At 45.3% G+C, this 20983-nt stretch overlaps 4 protein-coding genes across 5 annotated transcripts in view; 2 read left to right on the forward strand and 2 right to left on the reverse strand.

Annotated features, from left to right (window-relative positions):
• Positions 1-3010: 3010 nt before the first annotated feature.
• LOC108937222 (E3 ubiquitin-protein ligase TRIM7-like) lies at positions 3011-4624 on the reverse strand. The gene has a single exon (XM_018757017.2). It carries the CDS (start codon positions 4622-4624, stop codon positions 3011-3013), a length of 1614 nt encoding a protein of 537 aa, XP_018612533.1.
• Positions 4625-6055: 1431 nt separating this feature from the next.
• rpp25l (ribonuclease P/MRP 25 subunit-like) lies at positions 6056-7766 on the forward strand. Of its 2 annotated transcripts, none has more exons than XM_018757102.1 (2): positions 6056-6101; positions 6500-7766. In XM_018757102.1, the coding sequence occupies exons 1-2, from the start codon at positions 6099-6101 to the stop codon at positions 7097-7099; spliced, it is 603 nt and encodes a 200-aa protein (XP_018612618.1). In that variant the 5' UTR covers positions 6056-6098; the 3' UTR covers positions 7100-7766. The 2 variants fall into 2 exon arrangements, with proteins under 2 accessions (XP_018612618.1, XP_018612619.1); XM_018757103.2 differs by lacking the exon at positions 6056-6101 and adding an exon at positions 6118-6393.
• Positions 7767-14185: 6419 nt separating this feature from the next.
• LOC108937221 (sialic acid-binding Ig-like lectin 15) lies at positions 14186-15797 on the reverse strand. Its single transcript, XM_018757016.2, has 3 exons — positions 15746-15797; positions 14695-15078; positions 14186-14601 (listed from the first exon to the last, which is right to left on the reverse strand). The coding sequence occupies exons 1-3, from the start codon at positions 15795-15797 to the stop codon at positions 14186-14188; spliced, it is 852 nt and encodes a 283-aa protein (XP_018612532.1).
• A 3153-nt stretch (positions 15798-18950) lies between these two features.
• The window catches only part of epb41b (erythrocyte membrane protein band 4.1b), a 44582-nt gene continuing 42549 nt past the window's right edge, over positions 18951-20983 (forward strand). Inside the window, exon 1 of the mRNA XM_029254013.1 lies at positions 18951-19126. The gene's annotated coding sequence lies outside the window, so the exon portion shown is untranslated. The remainder of the gene's footprint in view (positions 19127-20983) is intronic.

Below are 20983 nucleotides of genomic sequence, written 5' to 3' on the forward strand. Positions count from 1 at the left end.
CTGCGCAGACATGGAAAGTCTTTTGAATGTGCAGGGACAATATGTGTATCCATCCAAATGCCATAACCGCTTTGTCCTGAGCAGGGTTGTGGTGATCCGGACCCTATCCCTGAAGCACTGGATGAAAGGCTGAGGTGAGTACACCCTGGATGGGAGGCCAGTCCACTGCATGGGTGCCATACACACACAGTCATTCACCTGTTTGCACACTAAGGGCAATTTGGAATCACCAGTTCACCTGAACTGCATATCTTTGATTGGTGGGAGGAAACCAGAGCACCTGGAGATAACCCACACAGATAAAGGGAGAACATGAAGGCTCTGCACAGACTGAACAGGGTTCGAATCCACGTCACCTCGTGCCAACAAGGCGCTGTGAGGTCAGTCATATGTGCACAGATAATACATGTAATATGTATATGTTTTTCCAGTTTAACATCTTCAGATTTGTACTTTTCATGTGAAAATTGTATATATGCAAAGATGCAATTCCCCAAATGAGCAATTTATTCATAGCAATATTCACGATACTTTTACTTATGATTGACTAATGAGTCAGGTCAGGATCACTGGGTTACAATCAGGCGTGAGTCATGTCAAGGTGTAAAACCCTTCCCCCAGTCCTGGTTACACTCGGGGATCGAGTTCCATCAGCACCAGTTCTCCTGCGACCTCGGGGGGGGCAAGCAGTCTCAGACTTAACTCGTAACTTAACGGAGAGACCCCGAGGCTGCAAGCGCACCCCTCCTCCCTGCAAATCCGAGCTGGTCTGCATCCCAGCGCAACGTGGGTATCGAACCCGAGTCGTAGGGCTCACCATGCACTAGGCGCTTTTACTGGGTGAGCTGCCCAAGAGGCCCGATAGTCACGTGCACCAGGGAGAAAAAAAAAAAAGACAAAAACATGGGTGTGATCCAATTTTCTCACGGTGCTCAGAGCATCGCAGTGCGTGCTTGTGTGTTTTCTGGATATAGTTGCAAAATATTGTGTCAGTGCCCATTGTGTAGACAGCGAGTGGTACAGCCTTTAGAGTCACCCCTTTTGGGTCTGACGGTTGGAGGTTTGAATCCTATCTGCTCCGGTAGCGCTGAAGACCACAATAAGACTTCCTTCTCAAGTACGTAAGAGTAATATTGTGCGTCGTGGCCATTTTTGTTTTTTACAGAGGTATTGCTTCGTGTTATAATCTTTGTTTTTTTGTCTTCTGCAAAGTGCACAGAAAAGCAAATGTGTTGTGAATGAGGATGGGCCCACTGAAGGTTCTGGGTTTGAATCTCACTGTTGTAGTTGTAGCTTTGATCGTGGAGTTTGCCCTGGTTGGTTGTTTTCCTTCTGTCCCTGCTCAGGAAATACAAACACAAACATGTCAATATGGAAAATACTTTATATTGTGTGTGATGTATGAAATTTATTTTAGCAAAGAAGACTCATTCAACTCATTGTCACAGAACAGTGTTATGTTTTGCATTTTGGTAATAACATTTCAGCAATATTTGATAACACTCATTTGTTGCAGTGGGATTTAGGTCCTGGGCTGTAATCATACTGTGTCTGATGTGTAAAGCAGTTGGAGGAGCCTGTGAACACAGTGAAATACTGCTCTGAAGGAGAGGAACCCCTCCTCTCTGGGACTGGTTCCTTAACCATGTTTCCCAGAGTGACCAACAGTTACTTCAACCACTGACATTTCCCATCATTATTTTATTATAGGTATTTACACCCCCTACCCTCTTCAGTACCATGGGGTTCTAGTTGGGCTTCAAACTTTTTGCGGTGGACTGAACTCCACTTGGACTTGCGAGAGATGACTTGAGAAGAGCACAAAATCCATTCAATGATTTACTTGACACTTTGCTCCAAGGCCACTTACAATGTTACAGTTATTTACCCATTTATACAGCTGGGTAATTTTACTGGAGCCATTCAGGATAAGTACCTTGCTTAAGGGTATTACAGCTAGAGGTAGGGCTCAAACCCATAACCTTGGGGTTCAAAGGCACTAGCTCTCACCACTATACTACCTTCTGCTCTGGTGCAGAGAAGGTGATATTTTACATAAATCAGGAGTTTGTGCACACAGACATGAAAAGTGTGTAATGTGCAACATGTACAGAGCTACTATTTCCTTATGGATAGAGTGTAACCTTTTCCCCATTTGTAGCTGTATTTTGATGTGGAAAGTATATATGGACAGTTGTATACATACATAGAATATATATTTATATATATATATATCTATTTGTCATATGATGTATTACATCTAAATACATTTGTTTGTAGCTGCATGGTACACAATAATAATGTGTTAGCTTATGTGTTTATATATAAATATGTTGTGTGGTTTTATTTGCTTTTAACATGTTATAATTGTATATAAATAATTTGTTCTATGTGTATAGATATACTTAATATATTTAATATTTTTGTCATATTTCAATATGAAAAGTAGATCTCGATATCATGCATTACAGTTAGAGGTGGGGTCACATTCACAGTGTCCGGTAGAGGTGCAAAACCCCCCGAACCTACTATATAATGCAGACCTCGTGCATGAGTTACATTCCGTTTGCTGTTACCTCACAGGAGCCCCACGATTGTTGGGAGGAGGTTTCAGTCTTACATTAGCTATTTAACATTGTGCGAAACCTCCCTCCCAGTCCAGGAGACACTCAGAGATTGAGTTCCGAGCCAATAGCGGAATGATCGCGTTTCGCTCCTTTACCTGTTGAGTCGCCCAAGGGTCACGTGGAGTGGGGAAGGAGGAAAAGACACGGGTCCGATCAGATATCTTCACGGTATTCTAAGCCTCTCCGTTTTTTGTCGAAATTACAAGCAGTGAACATGACTGGAAAAGAGCATCGATTGTTCTGTCTGTTGAAAATTGGTGCCCACGTGCAAAGTGTTTTGTAAATACAGTGTCAAAGTACATTTTGAAAATGGTTGATTTCCTGAGAGGCGCCCGTCTTTGATCCAGAGCACGTGGCCCTCCCACCCTAGTGCCGCACATCTTCTAAGCAAGTTCTGATTTGGTGCTGTACTGTAGGATGCTCAATTTTGACTCTTCTAAGTAGAACCCTGGGAAAAGTGCACATTTGGCTTTGATATGGAAAGCGTGCAACAGTTTCCCTGCCTCCATACTTGGCGCGGACTCCGAGTCAACGGCGAAGAACGAAAGGGTGCCTTCTTCACGGTCCAAGCACACCCTGATCCTGCCGGGGGCCTGCTGGATGGAGCTCAGCTGAGGGTTGTTGTGGCGTCTGTGGCCTTCAAATGCTTGGAGCTTGCGACTGTCCCAGCGCAGCGCCCAGGCAATGCACGAGTCCACCCAGGAAAGGCCCGGACCCTTACAGGTGACCCCTACCTCCCAGCGCCGTGTGCCTGTCAGAGCCACGTCCCAGAAGTGACACCCAGAGACGAAGCCTTGGGAGCAGAGCACCTGCGGGTGCAGCCTGAAGCGCTCGGGGTGGCTGGGACACGGCACTCTCTGCTGTACCCACTCTGCAGACAAGAGATCGCTGGATAAGCTGAGGTTGCAGTGAGCAGTGTTGGGATCCAGGGTCAGCCTGGACCTCTGGAGACTTGAAGGAGCTCGGGCAGTTTGGGTCTTCGATTTCTGAGTCTGCGCCCGACCTTGGCTGTGGCGGTTCAGCAGCAACTCCCGGCTTTGGCTGATACTGTCCCGGATCACCTTGCTCAGCTTTTTCACGAGAACCTGGCTCTCTTTAGCTACCTGGCTGACGAGAGCTCTGTCCAGTTCTCGCTTCTGTACACTGAAGCTCTGAATATGGACATCAGCTTTAAGCAGCTTTTCTAAAGTTATCTGATATGTTCTGATGAACTCCCAGTCTGGTATGCTTCTACTAGCCAGCTCTTGTGCCTCCACAAGGAGACGGTTAGAGGCCTTCTTTTTACTCAGAATCTCTCCAATGCGTGCCTCTAGTCGGGAAAGCTGAAGGTCCTCCTCAGCCGTTATGAAGTCCAGAATGTCACGTTCCTCAGTTATGATTGCTTCCTGGATACTGGCGAAAAGCTCAGATACTTGCTTCTTTAGCCTGGCACGGTCTGCTCTGAGCTGGTCCTGTGCATCCTGGAGCCAACTTTCAGCATCATCCAGCATATTTTGAGACTGCTCCAGCCGTGCAACCTCATCTGCCAGGACAGCCCTTCCACTGACTGCTGCCTTTTCCAGCTGCTGCCAGTTGTGGCTTTGGTGGCTTTCCAAGCACAACCTGCATAAACAAGCTTTATGCTGTCGGCAGAAATACTCCCAGGGCATCTTGTGCTCTGGGCAGCTGGCAACCATGGAAGAAATCTCCTCAAAGTAGTTCTGATTCCCATCAGCTCCTAGTGACAGTTCTTTCTGTTCGCAGTCTGGGCCAAGGGAGGTCTTCCTGGTAGCACGAAAGCAGTCAACGATGTTGGCCAGTTTGAGGTTCTTCTTCAAAGCCGGGCTCCTGGCAAACGTGGCTCGGCACTCGGGACAGCTGCAGTGGTCCTGGCTCTCGCAGAGACGATTCAGACAACAGCGGCAGAGGTTGTGTCCACAAGGCAGCTGCATGGGCTCCCTGTAGATACCAAGGCACACAGGGCACTTGAGCTCAGCTTCCAGGTCAGCAGCAGACATCCTCCAGTAGGGAAGGGACTGACCCAACATACAAGAGCGTGACTGTTATAGTGCTGCTCATCGGGAGTTGCCTTCTGTCTGTCCGAACACTATCAGCTCCTTTTTGTGCTGGTCCCTGCTCGCAAACATATGTAAGCATGCGGTTTAGCAACTACATTGGGCAAGAAGGGTGGTGTCATTTCCTTACATTGTGCGGCTGCTTTTGAGCAAGCCCTTCCTTCTAGAGATAAGCTGCTCTCATTGCTCAATTTTGCAAGCTTTGTGCACTAGGCTTTCTGACAGTTTTTTCTAGGATTCTTCAAATGTGACACGCTACTTGCGCACATTAACAAGCAAAGACAATAGATAGCGTGAGTATTACCGCTTGGTGTAAAGTGTCTGAAGGTTCACAATGGGCACGCAATGGCTCTGAGTTGAGGAAGCTGACAGCTCAATATGACTCATCTCTGCAACACAAATATAGAGACTTACACCCCCTGCTGTAGGCCTGTGCCTGTAGAACAAAGGTGTAGCACATTGAATTGGGAATAAATGCAGCTGTCAAAAAATTGGGAGAGATGTAGCTCTCCATGGGATGGGACAGTTATTGAATGCAGACAGCAGATACCATAGGGCCTTGGTTTGAATTCCCTTTCCTGCTGTAGTCCCCTCGATCGAGGTACTTAAGATGATTTGAAAAATTAGCTAACTGTATAAATGAGTAAATCATTGTAAAGAAAATAGTACAGAAATGTGGCATTTGTCTTAAACATGGAGACTCATTGACGATGGTTAATAATGAAGTTCTAACCAGACTTCTAAACCACAAAGGGTGGAGCGCTCTTATCTTACGTGGGGTCCGTGCAAGTTCTCTTTTTTAGAGAAGAGCTCCTGTGCGCACTGACCTGTGTTCTGCAGTGCCATTCAAACTTTAGCTAATATATAATTACTCGCCTAAAGCGGGTGATATTGAGAAATAGCACAAGGATCAAAATGTTCAGTATTGTGTTTTGCTCTTTATCTGGAAGTTTGGTTTTAGTGTAAATATTTCATATTGCCTTTGAACTGTCAAAACTACAAAAGTATTGAGGAAAGTACAGTATACAATACACAGGCTTTTTAAGGTACCTTATATTTTATTTAAGAAGGTAGTTTATAAACCACCATTTTGTGCTGTTTGATTAAAATGGTTTCACCTTAGGCATAGAGCAAATGTTATGCCCTAAGAAACCGAACAATAAAAAAGTCACAGGATTAGTTGAGAATATAAACAGAAGATAATCTTTTATTAATAATTTTAATGATGGAAAAAAAAAATTGGGGGGCGGGGAGGGTACATTTATTTTACGACACTTACTGGTTTCCAAGGTGCCGAAATTTCCGCCACTTGAACTGAACATGTAAAAACTACAACTCCCAGAAACACCACATTGGCTTTGCAGCACTTCGCGACATTATTTTACGGCTGACGACACTTTAAACTTTTCCTCATGTTATGGTAAGTGGAGGTTCACTGACTGAGGTGCTTTATTTCATTCTAAAATTACTGGCCAGAAATGTCGCCGCATTTATTTACTGAAAGATGCTGGTTAAATAATAACGCAAAATTTTTCTTTACAGCTGATTTCTGCATCGTTTCAGTTGAAATTTAGCGAAAACCTGCTGTGTGTGTCGACGTGTCGCGTCACGCGTAATTCCTAATCCTAACTCTTACGCATAGAAAAATTTAATTACCGTGAAATTTTTTTTTTTTAACTTTACGAGTTTATCCGTCCAGGTTGTTCCTCCAGGTAACAATTTTGTTCAACAGAATGTGTCCTGAAAATATAGAACTTTGGTTGTTTGTAGATTAACTGAAGGCTCCACTGTGTTTGCCTGTGACCCCTGTCTGCACAGGTGAAGGGCCCCATGGAAAACTACCTGAAGGCCCGTACTGTGGAGCAGCCTTGCCCCTGTCCCTTCCCTGATCTGCCCGGCGACACACCCCAGGTCCAGGTCAAGGACGGCAGCAAGATCCGGAACCTCATGGGCTTCGCCGTGGGCCGCATGGAGCCGGATGCGGCTCGACTCATCGTGTTCACGGGGGCCGGGAAGAGCGTGGCCAAAGCGGTGACGTGTGTGGAGATCCTGAAACGGCGTGTACGTGGTCTCCACCAGCACACGCGGCTCCTGTACCGCACGCAGCAGGAGGTATGGGAACCCCGCGAGCCCTCCGCTGGTCTGGACACCCTTACGGTCAACAGGAACGTGCCAGCAATTTGGGTGCTTCTCTCCAAGGACCCTCTGGACTCTAGCCTCCCTGGGTACCAGGCACCTGGCTGCTTTAATGCACTCTGGGCACAGGCTGCCAAAGAGGAGGGTGTGGTGCACAAGCAGGGGCAAAGGAGGAAGAGAGGAGGTGGAGGCGGAGGCAGGGGCAAACCTGGATCCGGCAGACAAACCGAGCCCCAACAAAGTGGTAAAATGCAGAAGCTGAGAGGGGCCGTTCCGAAGTGAGCGGGACATCACCGGGACCGCTGTGATGCTGACCAGGCACCTGTGAACTGGGGAATGTGGCTGAGCAGTGCTCAGGAATTCCGACCTGCCTGCCTATTCTCGTAGTAAATTTTCAAGAAAATGAGATGGAAAACAATGGGGGAAAAAAACGTGAATGTGATCTAACAGTGAAACCGAGGTTTTCGTTACCGGTTTGCTTTGGGACGGCGCTCCAGGGTTATGCTCTGTAAAGGTTTATTTTGAAATCATTTTTTCTCCACAGTTTGGAAAATAAAGATGTCTAAAGTTTAGCCACATTTTGTATTCCTTGGTAGTCTTTAATGTAAAAAGGCTTATTTGTAGTTATGGTAGAAAAGACGTAATTCATCAACTTGGATTTGCCTCCCTTGAACAAACAAACGGCATAAGACTAGTGCAATTAAATAAGATGCAAAGAGCTGCAATGTTCTATGTAGCCTTTGAAAAAGCCACTTTCTAAGAAATTGTGTTGAACTAGTGCCATGTGTTACTGACAACACACTCCAAATGTGCTAAGATGAAAGTGGAATCAGTATCAGCTTTTTGAAGAATGAAAAGGTACATGTCAAAAATTGGATTTAAGGCCATGTATAAGTCTAAAGTAATTTACATTTCTACCCTGACTCCCAACTCCTCATTTTCCTAATAATGCAAAGTTCAGATGGATTTTAGGTTACCTTTGAATTTCAAATGTTTTAGATCACAGAGAAAGGATTTAAACAATCATTTGAAACTGTAGTCTCCAAGCCTTCAGGTAAGTAACATTGTCCAGCATTATCTCTGCATTATACTCGTTTGGTGCTTTGATAAATAATTTAAGGTGTGTTGTGTTCTGAAATATGTCATTGTAGTAGCTGGCACAATTAAATGCTGTCAGTTCCAACACTTTTCTAGTTCAGGACTTATTGCCCTTATTCCTAATAGGTTTATTATGCAATTATATTGTAGGTCTGATTGCTGTATGTTTATATTATTAAAGGTTTGCGGTGGTGTGGGTTTGTAATAACTTGCTAATATTTTTGGTTCCCCCAATACTGCTTCATAACAAGGAGTGCCACCACCATTTGTTACACCTATGCAACAAGTACATTTTACATACATTAAGTGATGCCTTTCTCCAGAGTGACTTATTGTTAAGCAATGTTACAATGGTCCACCCCTTCATACAGAAGGGTAATTTTTACTGTTTCAATTCTGGGTAAGAACTTTCATCAGTGTTGCTATAGTAGGAGGAGAGATTTTAACCTTTTAACACCAGGTGTTCACAGCTATTATTTTTCCATAAATGTATAATAGTTTAAGTACTCTTTACCAGAAATTAAAAGGTTATCCTGTATTTTGGATACTTATGAAAACATAGTGTCACCTACTCAACAGCTATGAAATGAGGAGCAGAAAGGCAATATGAGGATGTAACTTGCAGGTGTGTGAGGCACCTGCAGTCACCGTGGAAATGAGCACACATACCAGCCTGGCGCTTTTAGTGGCGCTCTGCTTCTGCAGCCCTTGCCCAGGTGAGACCCGCTTCCCAGGTGCTGCTTTTTTGTACATGGCTTATGTGTGAATGATCTTGCAAATGACTGCACAAGCTTTTAATCTGAGCATTTTGGACTACAGGGCAACTCTAGAGCCGCTTTTAGGAATCCAGCACATAATGAACCATTTATTGGTCTATGCTGTATCTTATTTTAATAACTTCATATGGTAGAGAACATCCTGGTACACAGTACAGTCTCTCTCTCTGTCACACACACAAATGCTACAGGTAGAATCCAAGTTCAACTGAAACATGCCTTTGGACCATGGCTGGTCACAAGAACACCTGGAGGAAACTTATAGAAACACTTGAGGAACATGTAAATTAGAGAGAGTCAACTAGACTTGAACCCATGTTTCCATCTACATCCTAAGAGCAGTCAGGCATCCACTTTGTTATTCAAGAACAACAGAATAAAGATTAATCCAGACTGTGGAGCACACAGATGTATTAAGCTTGAGATTTTGAACATAAGGGACTTAAGTCTGGATTTAAAGGTGTCCGGAGCATTTCTAATGTTTTGGATCTTATTTTCAGTCTGATGCCTGTGTGAAATGCAGGAATTTTGCATAAGTAGTAGGGGGAAAAAAATGGGCGACCCCTCAGTGGCTCGGGAATGCATCATCTACATTTTCCATTTAAATTGATGGTGAGGACTTCCTTTTACAACAATTTATATAACGAACAGATATTCAACAGTTCTGTGTGAGGAAAGCCTGTCTTTGCATTTTCTCTATATACAGTTTCCGTGAGCCACTTCTGTTTTTCTGCTGTGACAAAATCGTTGATAATTTGGGGTAGACAAAAATTCCAAATTTACTAAATTTATATATAGAATTAGCATGAGGTTAATTTAGTTTGCCTTTACAGTAGTAAGAAATGTCCATTTGGTGGAACTAGACATCTCTCTTTGAACGTTCGCAGAACTGGTCTCAAGCAAGAACACCGGAACAGAGTTTGTGACAGCCTTTCTGGAGAATTTGGCCTACTATTATCCATCTCAACCGAATAATCAGCTCATAATAACTGCTATTCGAAACAACACCCAGGTGACCGTGACCACTCCCGTTAAGAACTTTTCGCTCAGTCTGCAGGAGTGGGATACGCAGTACGTGGCACTGCCACCCTCTCTGGAGCTCCAGCGGTCCAACACATCCTTCAAAACTGTGCACGTGTCCAGCAACCTGCCCATCACGGTGTTATCGGTCAGCACCAAGGCCTGCAGCACCGAGACAAGCGTGGTGTACCCTGTTACGGACCTGGACACGGGGTACTATGTCGCCTGCCCTCCAAACCCAAACGTGGTCCTACCTTTCCATTTTGTCATCGTCAACATAGGACAAAATAACAATGTGATCGTGACCCAGGGTTCAAGCGTGACCACGTGGTCTCTGGAGCCTTTTCAGAACGTTCAGCTGTATTGCACACCCTCTGTGGCAGCAGAAGTGAAAGCTAACAGCCCCGTAGCTGTGCTATTTGGATACAGCTGCGCAGCCATCAGCCAGTGCAACTGCGACCTTGCATTCGAGCAGCTGCCTTCCTCCGGTGACTGGGGCACTAACTTTGTTGTGCCCCAGCTACCTAAAATAAATGTGGTGGACAACTTGTTCCTTCTAGTAAGTTCTAAGGAGCAGCAAAATGTCCTAGCTACTTCTCCAGCATCCTACGGCAACACCGAAACGACGTTGCCCACCGCTGTCACCCTTCTGGGACCCGACTTTCTCATGAACCTCCTTCCAGAGCAGAGGTGGTCCTCCAACTTCCTGCTGCATCCTCTTGAGGGTTTCACCAACTATGCCCTGCTGGTCGCCAAGACAACTGAAGCCGACATGGTGCAGCTTGGCGGGGGGCCTCTGCCGGCATCGGCCGAGTGGGCTCAAGTGGAAGGGACCGAGTTCTCCCAAACAGCATTCCAGCTGGACCCACAGTCTGGGCAGCAGATCATCTGGCATCCCACCTGCAGGATAGCGGTCTATTACTTTGGGATAAGCAACATGCTGAATGCATCTTACGGGACCCCCGCTCTGAGCCTCAGTGACATTCCAGGTATTCTGTGCTCGTTTGTCGTAGCGTTTTTTTACACAGCTGCGTTTGTAACGTTCACAGACTGTTATTTACAGGAAGATGTTACAGCATTAGAGTTTGCAGGTCCACCCAGTGAGGTCAGTATGAACCAGGACAGAAGGCGGCAGCTGCTGTAAGATGCTGGATCTGAACACCCGTTTCTGTCATGCAGAGTCTGTGAAATTTCGCTGTTAGGGGCCAGAAATTGGTGGCTAGCAGTGATATAATAATGATAATTTCAGTGATAATGATAATAGTGGGTTGGACCGGGTCCTGCTCTCCGGTGGGTCTGGGGTTCGAGTCCCGCTTGGGGTGCCTTGCGACGGACTGGCGTCCCGTCCCGGGTGTGTCCCCTCCCCCTCCGGCCTCACGCCCTGATTTGCTGGGTTAGGCTCCGGTTCCCCGCGACCCTGTATGGGACAAGCTGTTCTGAAAATGTGTGTGTGTGATAATAATGCAAATTTGATTGGTCACTGAAATCTTATCCTTTCATTTGTATTCATTTGGTGAGAAGTTTCCTCCGAATGTGTCATCTTGGTGTGAATCTACTTTGTCTACTTACCACTTTATACAAATTTTTTTTTTTTTTTCTTTCAGTTGAGTAATTTAGTATCTTAGGGTAGTTTTTGGTGTGTTTCCATGGATTTGTTTGTGCGCTTACGCGGGTGCGCGCACTCTGTCTGTGTGTTTGTGTCTTGCAGGCTACTTAGTCCCGGTGTGGGACCAGAAGAAGTGGACGGACGCGCTGCAGCACTGCGAGTCCGCCGGCGGTCAGCTGGTGAGCATCAGCTCCCCGGACGTGCAGGCGACGGTGTCGCAAGCGCTCGGCGGCTCCGCGAGGAGCGGCAACGCGTGGATCGGCCTACGTCAGAGCGTGTGCACGGGACGGTGGTACTGGCTCAGCGAAGAGTCCCTGGCCTTCACGCGCTGGGCCGCCGGTGAGCCGAGCCTCCGCTACGAGAACAAGTGCGCCGGAGTGTCTCTGGAGCCGCAGAGGAACTTCACGTGGAGCGCCGAGAACTGTTGCGCTGCCCGGCCTTTCGTCTGCTACGTGTGGGGAACGCAGTACTCCGCCTCGTAGAGGCGTCCGCCGTCGTCCCGGAGGTACACTGTTTCCCACGTGCTCCGTTTACAGGTTGGGCGTGACATTACCGTAAAGTCTCGATATAGCGCACACCCGAAATATCAAGCCTCGCCGTAATAACATATATGCTGTATGATAGCGGGTAGAGCTGCTGGTCGCGGGTTTGAATCTCACCTGAGGCTGTAGAACTCGTGAGCAAAGTACTTAAGTTGCTCCACTAAAATTACCTAGCTGTATAAATGGGTAAATAATTGTAAGTAGCTTAACACTGTGAGAAAAGCGTCCGCTGAATACAGTAAATTATGACGATGTAAACGGAACACAAATGAGCGGGTTTTTACGGTTAGTTTAAAAAACGGTTTTCGTATCTATAACAATTTTTGGACGTTCTTTCGTTTACGCAGATATTTTTCCTTTCTTGTATATTTTTGTCCTCATTTCTGTTACAATAAACGAAAGAAGGCTCACTGTGGTTCTTTGTTTATGAGTCATCATGCTCTAAATATAAACATGTAAGCTGCGTTATTTCTGCCTTTGTCGTCATGTTCACGCGACCAACCGACAGCCCGAAAATAACTTAGAAAAATTTTATCCTGTGTGTGTATAGTGCGCAGACTTTACTGGATTTTTTTTTTCTTTCTTTCTTAAATGTGCATGTTTATGTTAGAAATTTTAGGTTTCTTTCCCTTTGAAACTAGTTTATACTTAGTTTCCAACAATATCACTCTGCTTGCTTTTTAAGTTTTATACACAGTACTGAGCAAAAGTCTTAGGCGCTTGGATGTTTCCCAAAGTATTTGTTTTAGAGGTTATTTAATGTCTTCTACATTAGTGTCAGTGGGAAAGAGCATATTTTAGATTTCCAAGCATTCCTTCTGCAAAAAGTTACAGTATTACAGTAAGGGTTTCGTTAAAGAAAGAAAATACACACACACAGAATCTGAAACCACTTATCGCAAGCGTGGTCGCGGCGAACCGGAGCCTAACCCGGCAACACAGGGCACAAGTTTTGAGGGGGAGGGGACGCACCCAGGACGGGACGCCAGTCCATCGCAAGGCACCCCAAGCGGGACTCGAACCCCAGACCCACCGGAGGGCGGGACCCGGCCCAGCCTGCCACGCCAAGCGGTTGTTGATGATGGATGGTTACTAAAGTTTGTAGGAAGTTTATTAATTAAAAGCATTATTTTTGGAAGCATTCTCGCTTTACAGCTTTTTTCCCCAACCAAGTGCCTAAAACTTTTGTACAGTACTGTACATTTAAATCTTTTTTTAAAGCAACAAAAAGCTGTCCCTTTTTCCCTCTTCCCCAACCTGTCAGTAGTTGACTTCAGCCCCTTCCATGAATCTGTACTTTTTGAATGAAAACCACTGGTTTATTGCATCTGGCACCATACACCATGTATCATCCATATCCTATACAATGTATTTTTTTTTCTCTTTTGCATTGTGTTAGCAAACCCAGAAGTTGTGGGTGACCTGCTGGCCTCAGATTCCCATATACTTTACTTATTTAGTTGATGCTTTTCTGGAGAGCACCTTACAACGCTGAACTACTTCCGCTGATTTGCCAATTTATTCAGCTGGATATTTTTTACTGTATCAGTTCTGGATGAGTTTCTTAATTAGGGATGCTGCAGCAGGAGCAGGGATTCTCACCTTGGTCCTTTGGGTGCAAAGGTGAGGGGGGCTCTAACCACCAGGTATTCTGCTGCTTTAAGAATTGTGTTTAACCGCCTGGTACTTTTCTGGCTGTTCACATATGTGTGTGTCATTTTTTGTTATTTAATTATCCTGTTACTGTTCTCATTATGTACTTCATGCCACTTACTAGCTGTCTCTGTGATTTATGACGTTTTCTTTATGTTATCTGGGGTAACCTGGTGATAAGGGTGTTATACCAAACAAAATACTGTACATTTCAACTATTAGTGTCTATTCTGTATAGTACTACTTGTGTATCTCTGACCAAGGGTGACTGGTGAACCAAAGCCAATGTTTATCTGCAGGTTTTTAGGGAACTGTTGTCTGTTTATTCTTGTAACATGTAATATTTTATTAACTTTTTATTTAAAGCAAACAGTTTTAGATTAAATGCTAAAAATGCCTTATGTAGGTGCTGTGTGCAGTATATTATATAATAGCCAAAATACAGCTATAATTGAAACAAGTGCAAGGTATAGTTGCCTAGTAAAGATATGGTGTTTTATAGCAGTGGAAGTTCCAAACCCCTGTTCAAACAAGGACCGAAAGACTGAATATAGCAGAAACCATGTAGGTGATTCTATATTTAACACCTACGACATGGCAACACAGATGTGTGAGGGAGAGGATTGCGCAAAGAAGATCAGTTGTCATTGGTGCTGGTATGGAGTCATATTTGTTACTGAGTCTTGCAGTTTAGCCAGGAGAGCCCTCCTTCAAACAGCAGCCAGGTGGCCCAGCATAGACAGAGGATCACCTTGGCCCCCAGGGACAGAGAGAGCAGCACCAGCACCCGCTGAGGGCCCAGGTAGAGCTGAGCAGGACTGGGATGCAGTAGATAAAGGGTCGCCTGGTCTTCACCAAGTGGGTTAGAAGCAGTGCACGTGTAGTGCTGCTCAGGTAGGACGTCTTCCAGCAGGCTGCTGGTGTGATGCTGCGCCTCCTGGGGGAGCGGAGAGAGGCGAGAGCTTTCTAGCCGCTCCTCGGTTCTGCTCCACTGCACGTCTGGAAGCGGGGAGCCCCGGACACGGCACACCGCTCTGTATCCAGACTCCCCAGAACTCTCTACCCACACCCCCAGAATTTGTGGAGGAGCTGAAATGGACGGGAAGAACATTCAAACCTGCATGACCTGTCTCTGTGTAGGAGGTGCTGCTTGCGTTTTCACTAAAACCCAGAAAACCATACCTTCCACTCGCAGGCGCAAGCCTCTCTTGTTTTCAAAGCCGCTATGCGCACGGCCTTGCGGCTCCACTCGACAGTAGTAGAGTCCGCTGTCCTGCAGGGCGGTGCTGCTGATTCTCAGTGACAGGTCGTGCTGCCGAGGGTCACCCTCCAGCCGGTAGCGCTGGTCTTGGTGCTGATGAGACTGGCAGTGGTGGCTCTCGTTGTGCACGGTGCACTGGAAGAGCATGGTGGCCCCAGGGCCATGGCCCAGCCTCCACTGCACCAGCATGGAGGAGTGATGACTGTGCTGAGGGTGCGTGAAGGAGCAGGGTAACACGACTGGGTAGTTCTCTATGGCCCGCACCTCCGGGGGCACCTTCACTTGCCACCCCTCATCATGTCCGCCTGGGGGCCATGAAGACAAGCCATAGAGGAACCATGTAGTCCCAAAAGTCAATCATCGCTTTTATTTGCTTTGGCTCGAATAGGAAAAATAGCGTGTAACATCACATGTCCAATTTCCCTCTGCCATCAATACAGTATGGATTAGCAATGATACATAAATGTGATAAAATTGCTTGTCGAAGTAACAGACTTAACCATGTATTCATCCAAAAAAAGCTAAAATTTGGAACCAAAATATTTATTGTTTTTTTTTTTTTTCTCAATTTATATTGTCATTTGAATTAACCTTTGGATTATGTTTGAGACCGAACTTTCTATTCTTGGTTCCTGTCCAAAACTGGGCAGCTCATTGTAATTGTTTATAAAGCGGTTAAAGAACATAGGTGATCACCTCATTGTGTGTTGCAGCCTTTAACCAGATTGATTCCTAGTCATCACAAGCCCTATACAGCAAATGATTCTGTGTGTGTGTGTGTGTGTGTGTGCGTGTGAGAGAAAGAGAGAGCGAGAGAACCCCCGGAACTAGTATTTCGACAGTTTTATATTCTCACTGATTAATTTCCAACAGCCAGATGTGACCGCACACACCATACATGTAAAAACATTAATAAAACACACAAATTCACCGAAACCTGTGATTATTAATTTTGCGTGCAATGCCTCTTACCTGCTGTGTGCAGCAGCAGGAGCAGCAGCGTGTACAGGTGTGTTGAGTCCATGGCGTGCTTCCCGAGCGGAGGGACTCTCGGAATTTACCGTTTCTCCCGTTCCCAAAAGCCACCCCCAGCGGTGCCGTCTGGACGGGCCCCCTGACTCACGAGGACTCAGCGAGCGCGTGACCAGCAGGTTTGTCATGCTTCCCTCTGAAAGTACAAACAGATGCAAACGGGCGAACGCACGTACATTTGTTTACTTATCATTTGGAGCACTTTGCATTCGCTGTCAAAATAATATGGCGATTCCCTGACTCCATCCAGAAAAAGCGAAACGCTCAAAGTCTGCGACAAACAGCGAATTAAAATGTTTTGCCACTTTTAGTCTTTTATTATGAAACGCAGCAGAACTGGATCATAGGATATATTCAATATAATATTCAATATTTTACGTTACTTCTCAAAAATAATGAAAGTAAAGGAAGGAGGCCCACGCCCAGAGTTTGCCGGCGGGAAGGAGAATCGCAGTTCGGTATAAGCAGGAGTATTCAGCTGCACGGCCAGAGATGTACGCAGATTAGTATTAACCGCAGAGTTTACTTTGACGGGACAGCACCTCACAAAGTGCTGGAACTGATGTTTTGTGGGTCCTCAGGTATGAGAGACGAGCGGCATGCTGGCACACACAGAAATACAAGTCTTCTTCTTGTACCCTTTGACTGGATATGATTTTATTGATCCTTATAGCATCTGCCAGAGGTTCAATCATAAGTGTAAATAGTGAAGGAGAAATGGCACAAACTTGCTGAAGGCCTTTTCCTGCAGGAAGAAAATGACACTGTTTACATCATGTTGTGTGTACAACGATTAAGGTGTAAAATTTTAGTTGGGCTAATAAAGGTATTACCCACCTTATATTTTTCCAAGGCAGCCAATAAGAAGCTCAGTTCTGTGCATCTGAGAGCTTTTTCTGCAGGAAGGAAAAGAACTGGGGCTTCGTCTGGATCTCCTCAAGGAGAGGTATGGAGTCACTGTCTGGTGTGCAAAAATGCCAAGGGCTGCTGCTTGAACAAAGGGTTTATTTTCACACAAGCTGCTGTAGTGATTTTTCAGGGACCCCGCTGGTGTGCTGGAACCGGAGGGGGGAGGGGGAAGTGGAAGAACTGAGCCGCCTGGTGGTTTCAGTATACATATAGTGGGGGCTTTGAAGCAGGTGGTTGTTTTTCATTTGGGACCAAATGTTTTCTGTCACAGCGGAGGCACGTGCTGGCATGGGCTGGCTCTTATCGGGACACTTCAGTGCTCAGGGGGACAGGCAGCACCGAGGGCATATCTGCAGGCAGGGCATATCTCTGCAGCTCCGGTCCTGGTCCATAGGAGATAACCTGGCGGGTTGGTGGGGGGTGGGGGGTGCCCCAGGGATCCCCGGCCTGTTGGGTCACCGCATCACTCCTAACTGGGTCTCCACATGGAAATCAGGTACTGGCCAGGATACGGTGAGAGATAGGGTATGCTGTAGTGACAAAATAGCGTTGAGTCATGGATGCGGATATCTCATATTAGTTGGTATTTCACTGCTCTTAGCTGAACCACGCTGAAGGGTATATGAATGTCATAAATACAGAAATCCAGTAACCAAGTGATGTTTTTACATTTTTTTCTGACAGTGTAGGATCCCATAATCTCCCCATAATGCTGGTATTTCACATCACTGCCTTTTACTTGGGAAAAAAAAATGTGTAAAAGGATTTAAAAGTGTAACTTGGGTGGGAGTGAGGGCGTGGTGAAAATGCTTATTATTATTGTTGTTGTTGTTATTAACTTGCATGTAGTTATTCTTACTGTATCTGTACTGTAATCTTGCTGTAGCAGTTCGGGGGATTCGAACCAGAAACCTTCACCCTTGAAAATAGTAGCACCCACCTGCTGCTGATGTCCTCTCGAAACCATATTATATTGGTTCGCTCTAAACATGAAATAAATAACTGTCAAAGTGTATATTGCTGCTTTTTAAAAACTATAATTCCTAAGAGTAATATATATATATGGACCATTCATTCATTCGCTTTTTCCTCGGTGTCAGGAGAGGCACAGAAACGCAACAAGGCGAGGGCGCGGCTGCCCGCAACACACGCGCTCCCGAGCGAAGAGGCACGCGCTGTACGCACGTCAGCGGGAAACGAACCCGCGCGGCGGCGACACCCCCCCTCCCCGACTAGCGTTCTTATAGGGCTCTCGCTCGCAGCCCTCAGTTGTCGCGTTACGTCACGCACGTCACGTCACGGGTCCGCGCTCCGGTTATCTCTGACCGAAGGCGGGGGCGGGTCCGTCTCGCGAAGAGTCACAGATTAATGCGCAGAGTCCCTTCTGAGGAGAAGTCTCGCACAGCCGGTGAAGAGGTAAAATGTTGCTTTTTGTTATTTAAATTTATTTTGAACGCGGTTTGCTGTTTTAATTACAGGCTGAGTATGATTTTAGTGGCTTTGCAGGTGTCGTGTTGTTGTACTGGACACTACCTGCCCGACTTAAATTAATGTAAATGAGTTGCGGTGTGTCGAACACCGTTCGTCACGTGTCCGTCAGCAGAACAACTTGTGGCGTTATGTGAAGACGCTCTTTCAGCCGAATTCATGTGGTTATGAATGGTTTATATTTTCCGCAACACATGTGCTGTGTGTACTATATGTTCAGCGTGCGTTTCACAGGTAAATATAAAAAAATGTTCGTCAGCGACTCGACTGCCGCTGTGACGGAAGGAAGCCCTCGTGCCTCGATGTGCTGACGTTAGACTCATTTACATAGTGTTTTATGGCACACTTTGTAGCAGTTCCATTTTACTGTAGTGTTATGTAAACGGTTCATTGCGGTGCTGCTTTCTGTTTCTCTGTGTGCGCGTGTGTGTGTGCGCGCGCGCGCTGCGTTGAAACAGTGGCCGACATCAGTGCTGCCGCTACCAGTCAACACTGACAGTACATTCACACACGCTGGAGCACCAGCTGCAGGATTCCACCTCTCAGCATCTGTAGGGTTCATCTGCTTCTTGACTGTCTTCGCCAGAGGTGCCTGCAGTGCGAAGTGTCACTCAGCGTTTCCCCCTTTACGGCCGTGGAAACTTCACTGTTTACTGCAGGACTCTGTTTATGAACTCAACACAGGAAAGGTGATGACGGGAGAACTAACTTCAGTCATCAGACTGGTTGTGTACTGTGCACCTAAAGGTCTTTTAGCTCATAAGTCTTTTGTTTTTTGTTTACTGTATATAGTGTACAGGGCACCTGTGCATCAGCTATTTAACTCTGATCACTTGTTTCTGATTGCATCCACTGGCATCCTGTAACCTGTCCCACTCTGCACTGTTCCTGTCGGCCTGGGACACTGTCTCTTTCTGCTGCCTGGTGAGTATGGACGGCAGTATCAGTCTTCTTCCTTGTCGTCTCTCTGCGTCATTTTTTCCTCATAATGCAACTGGTTCATATTCTAACAGGAACAAGGACTGCAGAATGACTTTTTAAGCACACACATTTTTAGTATGGGTACAAGCACAGCCTGGGTAACACTTGCTTCTCGGCTGAAGCTTCAGAAAGTAGTTACACACTGTGTGTGTGTGTGTGTGTGTGTGTGTGTGTGTTAAACAGGACAATTTTATTATAAAGCAAATGCTTGAATACCAGAAAAAAAAAATCTTGCCCATCCTGCGAATAAACACCTTACTGTAGCCTCTAGGCCAAAGGTTCCCAAACCAAGGGTTGCAATTAATTGACTGTCACAGTATGAAGGATTATTGAAATAGCAATTAAAGTAGAACTGTTGTGACTAATATAGCATCCATATGAACTTAATGTAATAATGTCCGAGTCTGTTCGCATCCAATGCTCGTGGGTAAAGCAGTCCAGTGAGGCTATTGTTAAACTGCACTCTTATCTGAATGAAATATTATGGACAGTGCTGTAATTTTAACTTTATCTTGACCTCAATTATCAAATACATTTTTTTAATTTAAATAACATTTAACAAAAATGTTTAACTTTTATGCATTCATAACCATTTCAGATGGGTTTTATCTTTAGAATATGTCAAAAATTTCTGTTGTGTTTTGAATTATTGAAAGGTGTTCTGGAAAACTGATTTTCCATGTATAAGAAATTACTGTAGATTTTTGCATGTGTCCACAGTTCAGTGTGACAGCTATGCTTTCACCTAATCACTGAGGCTAAGATTAAGTTACTACAAACAGTGCATTGCCTGTGTCTTACTTGTCTTTTTGTATATCGTTTGTGACGAATGTTCCTGTAAAGTTGAATAATGATTATTATGTTGGTTTAATTCAGCAAAACTATATGATTAAACCCAGCATCTTAAAATGATTGTTTACTAATGCTGCAAGAAGCAGTTTTCAGGAATCACCAGGGCAGGACAAACTTGTATTTAGGGTCACTGCCAAAACAGTCTGGGCCCACTGATCTATGTGTTAATGCAGAATGTTCATGGGCGTAATGGTCCTCCATGTGGTAGACTGATGCAGCTCTTTGCTTTAGCCATAGTTTCTCCTGACTCTGGAACCCTTGTAGCCCAGTGGTCCCACCCAGCCTCAGACTGGTGCAAATCGGTGCTGGTGGGCTCTTCGGCTGTCCCTGCAGCAGGGCAATAGCTGAAACAGCTGAAAGGCTATTGATTTTCAGTCAGCTGGTGCTCCCAAGGGCCTCTGTAGCTGTTTTATTACGACTCTCATGCTGATTATGAACATAAGCATGAACAACAGAACTGTCTTATACATTTACAGCCTCACTATTTCGCTTCCTTGGCTGTGTTCCAGCGAATACATTGAATCTGTGTAGCATTGTAGAGGGGTTGTAGGAACGCCTTACTGCTTAGAACATCTTGGAATCAGTCACTGTTGTGCAGAGTTTGTGGAAGCAGTCATGTACTGTATTGGTCGATTAGTGCGAGAGATGGGCCAGTGTTTTAAAACCCTCATATTTTTACTTACAGCATAGTAGTTTATTGGGATTGTTTTCTGTTGTATTTGTCAGTTTAAAAAAAAAAAAAAGCAGAATAATAAGAACTCATTATCTTTACATGCCCTAACAGTATGTTTCCAACACTAGGTAAGTAATAACAAAAAGTAATTAGAAGTTTCATGTGAAAAAGTTAATGTGAAAATGAGACTTCTCTACACAGTCACTCACCAACATATTTCTGCTTCGTTTTGTGGATGAGCTCCTGTATGTAAAACTTGAGCACCATCAATAATA

This window comes from Scleropages formosus, chromosome 8 (genome assembly GCF_900964775.1).
Source record: "Scleropages formosus chromosome 8, fSclFor1.1, whole genome shotgun sequence".
In the NCBI taxonomy this organism is placed as follows: domain Eukaryota; kingdom Metazoa; phylum Chordata; class Actinopteri; order Osteoglossiformes; family Osteoglossidae; genus Scleropages; species Scleropages formosus.

Coding starts and splice junctions, on each gene's coding strand:
- LOC108937221 (XM_018757016.2), bottom strand. CDS start 15,797: ATGGACTCAACACACCTGTACACGCTGCTGCTCCTGCTGCTGCACACA. Junction 15,079..15,745: donor CCTGCTGCTGCACACAGCAG/GTAAGAGGCATT, acceptor CATGGCCCCCAG/GCGGACATGATGAGGGGTGG. Junction 14,602..14,694: donor CTTGCGCCTGCGAGTGGAAG/GTATGGTTTTCT, acceptor CGTCCATTTCAG/CTCCTCCACAAATTCTGGGG.
- LOC108937222 (XM_018757017.2), bottom strand. CDS start 4,624: ATGTCTGCTGCTGACCTGGAAGCTGAGCTCAAGTGCCCTGTGTGCCTT.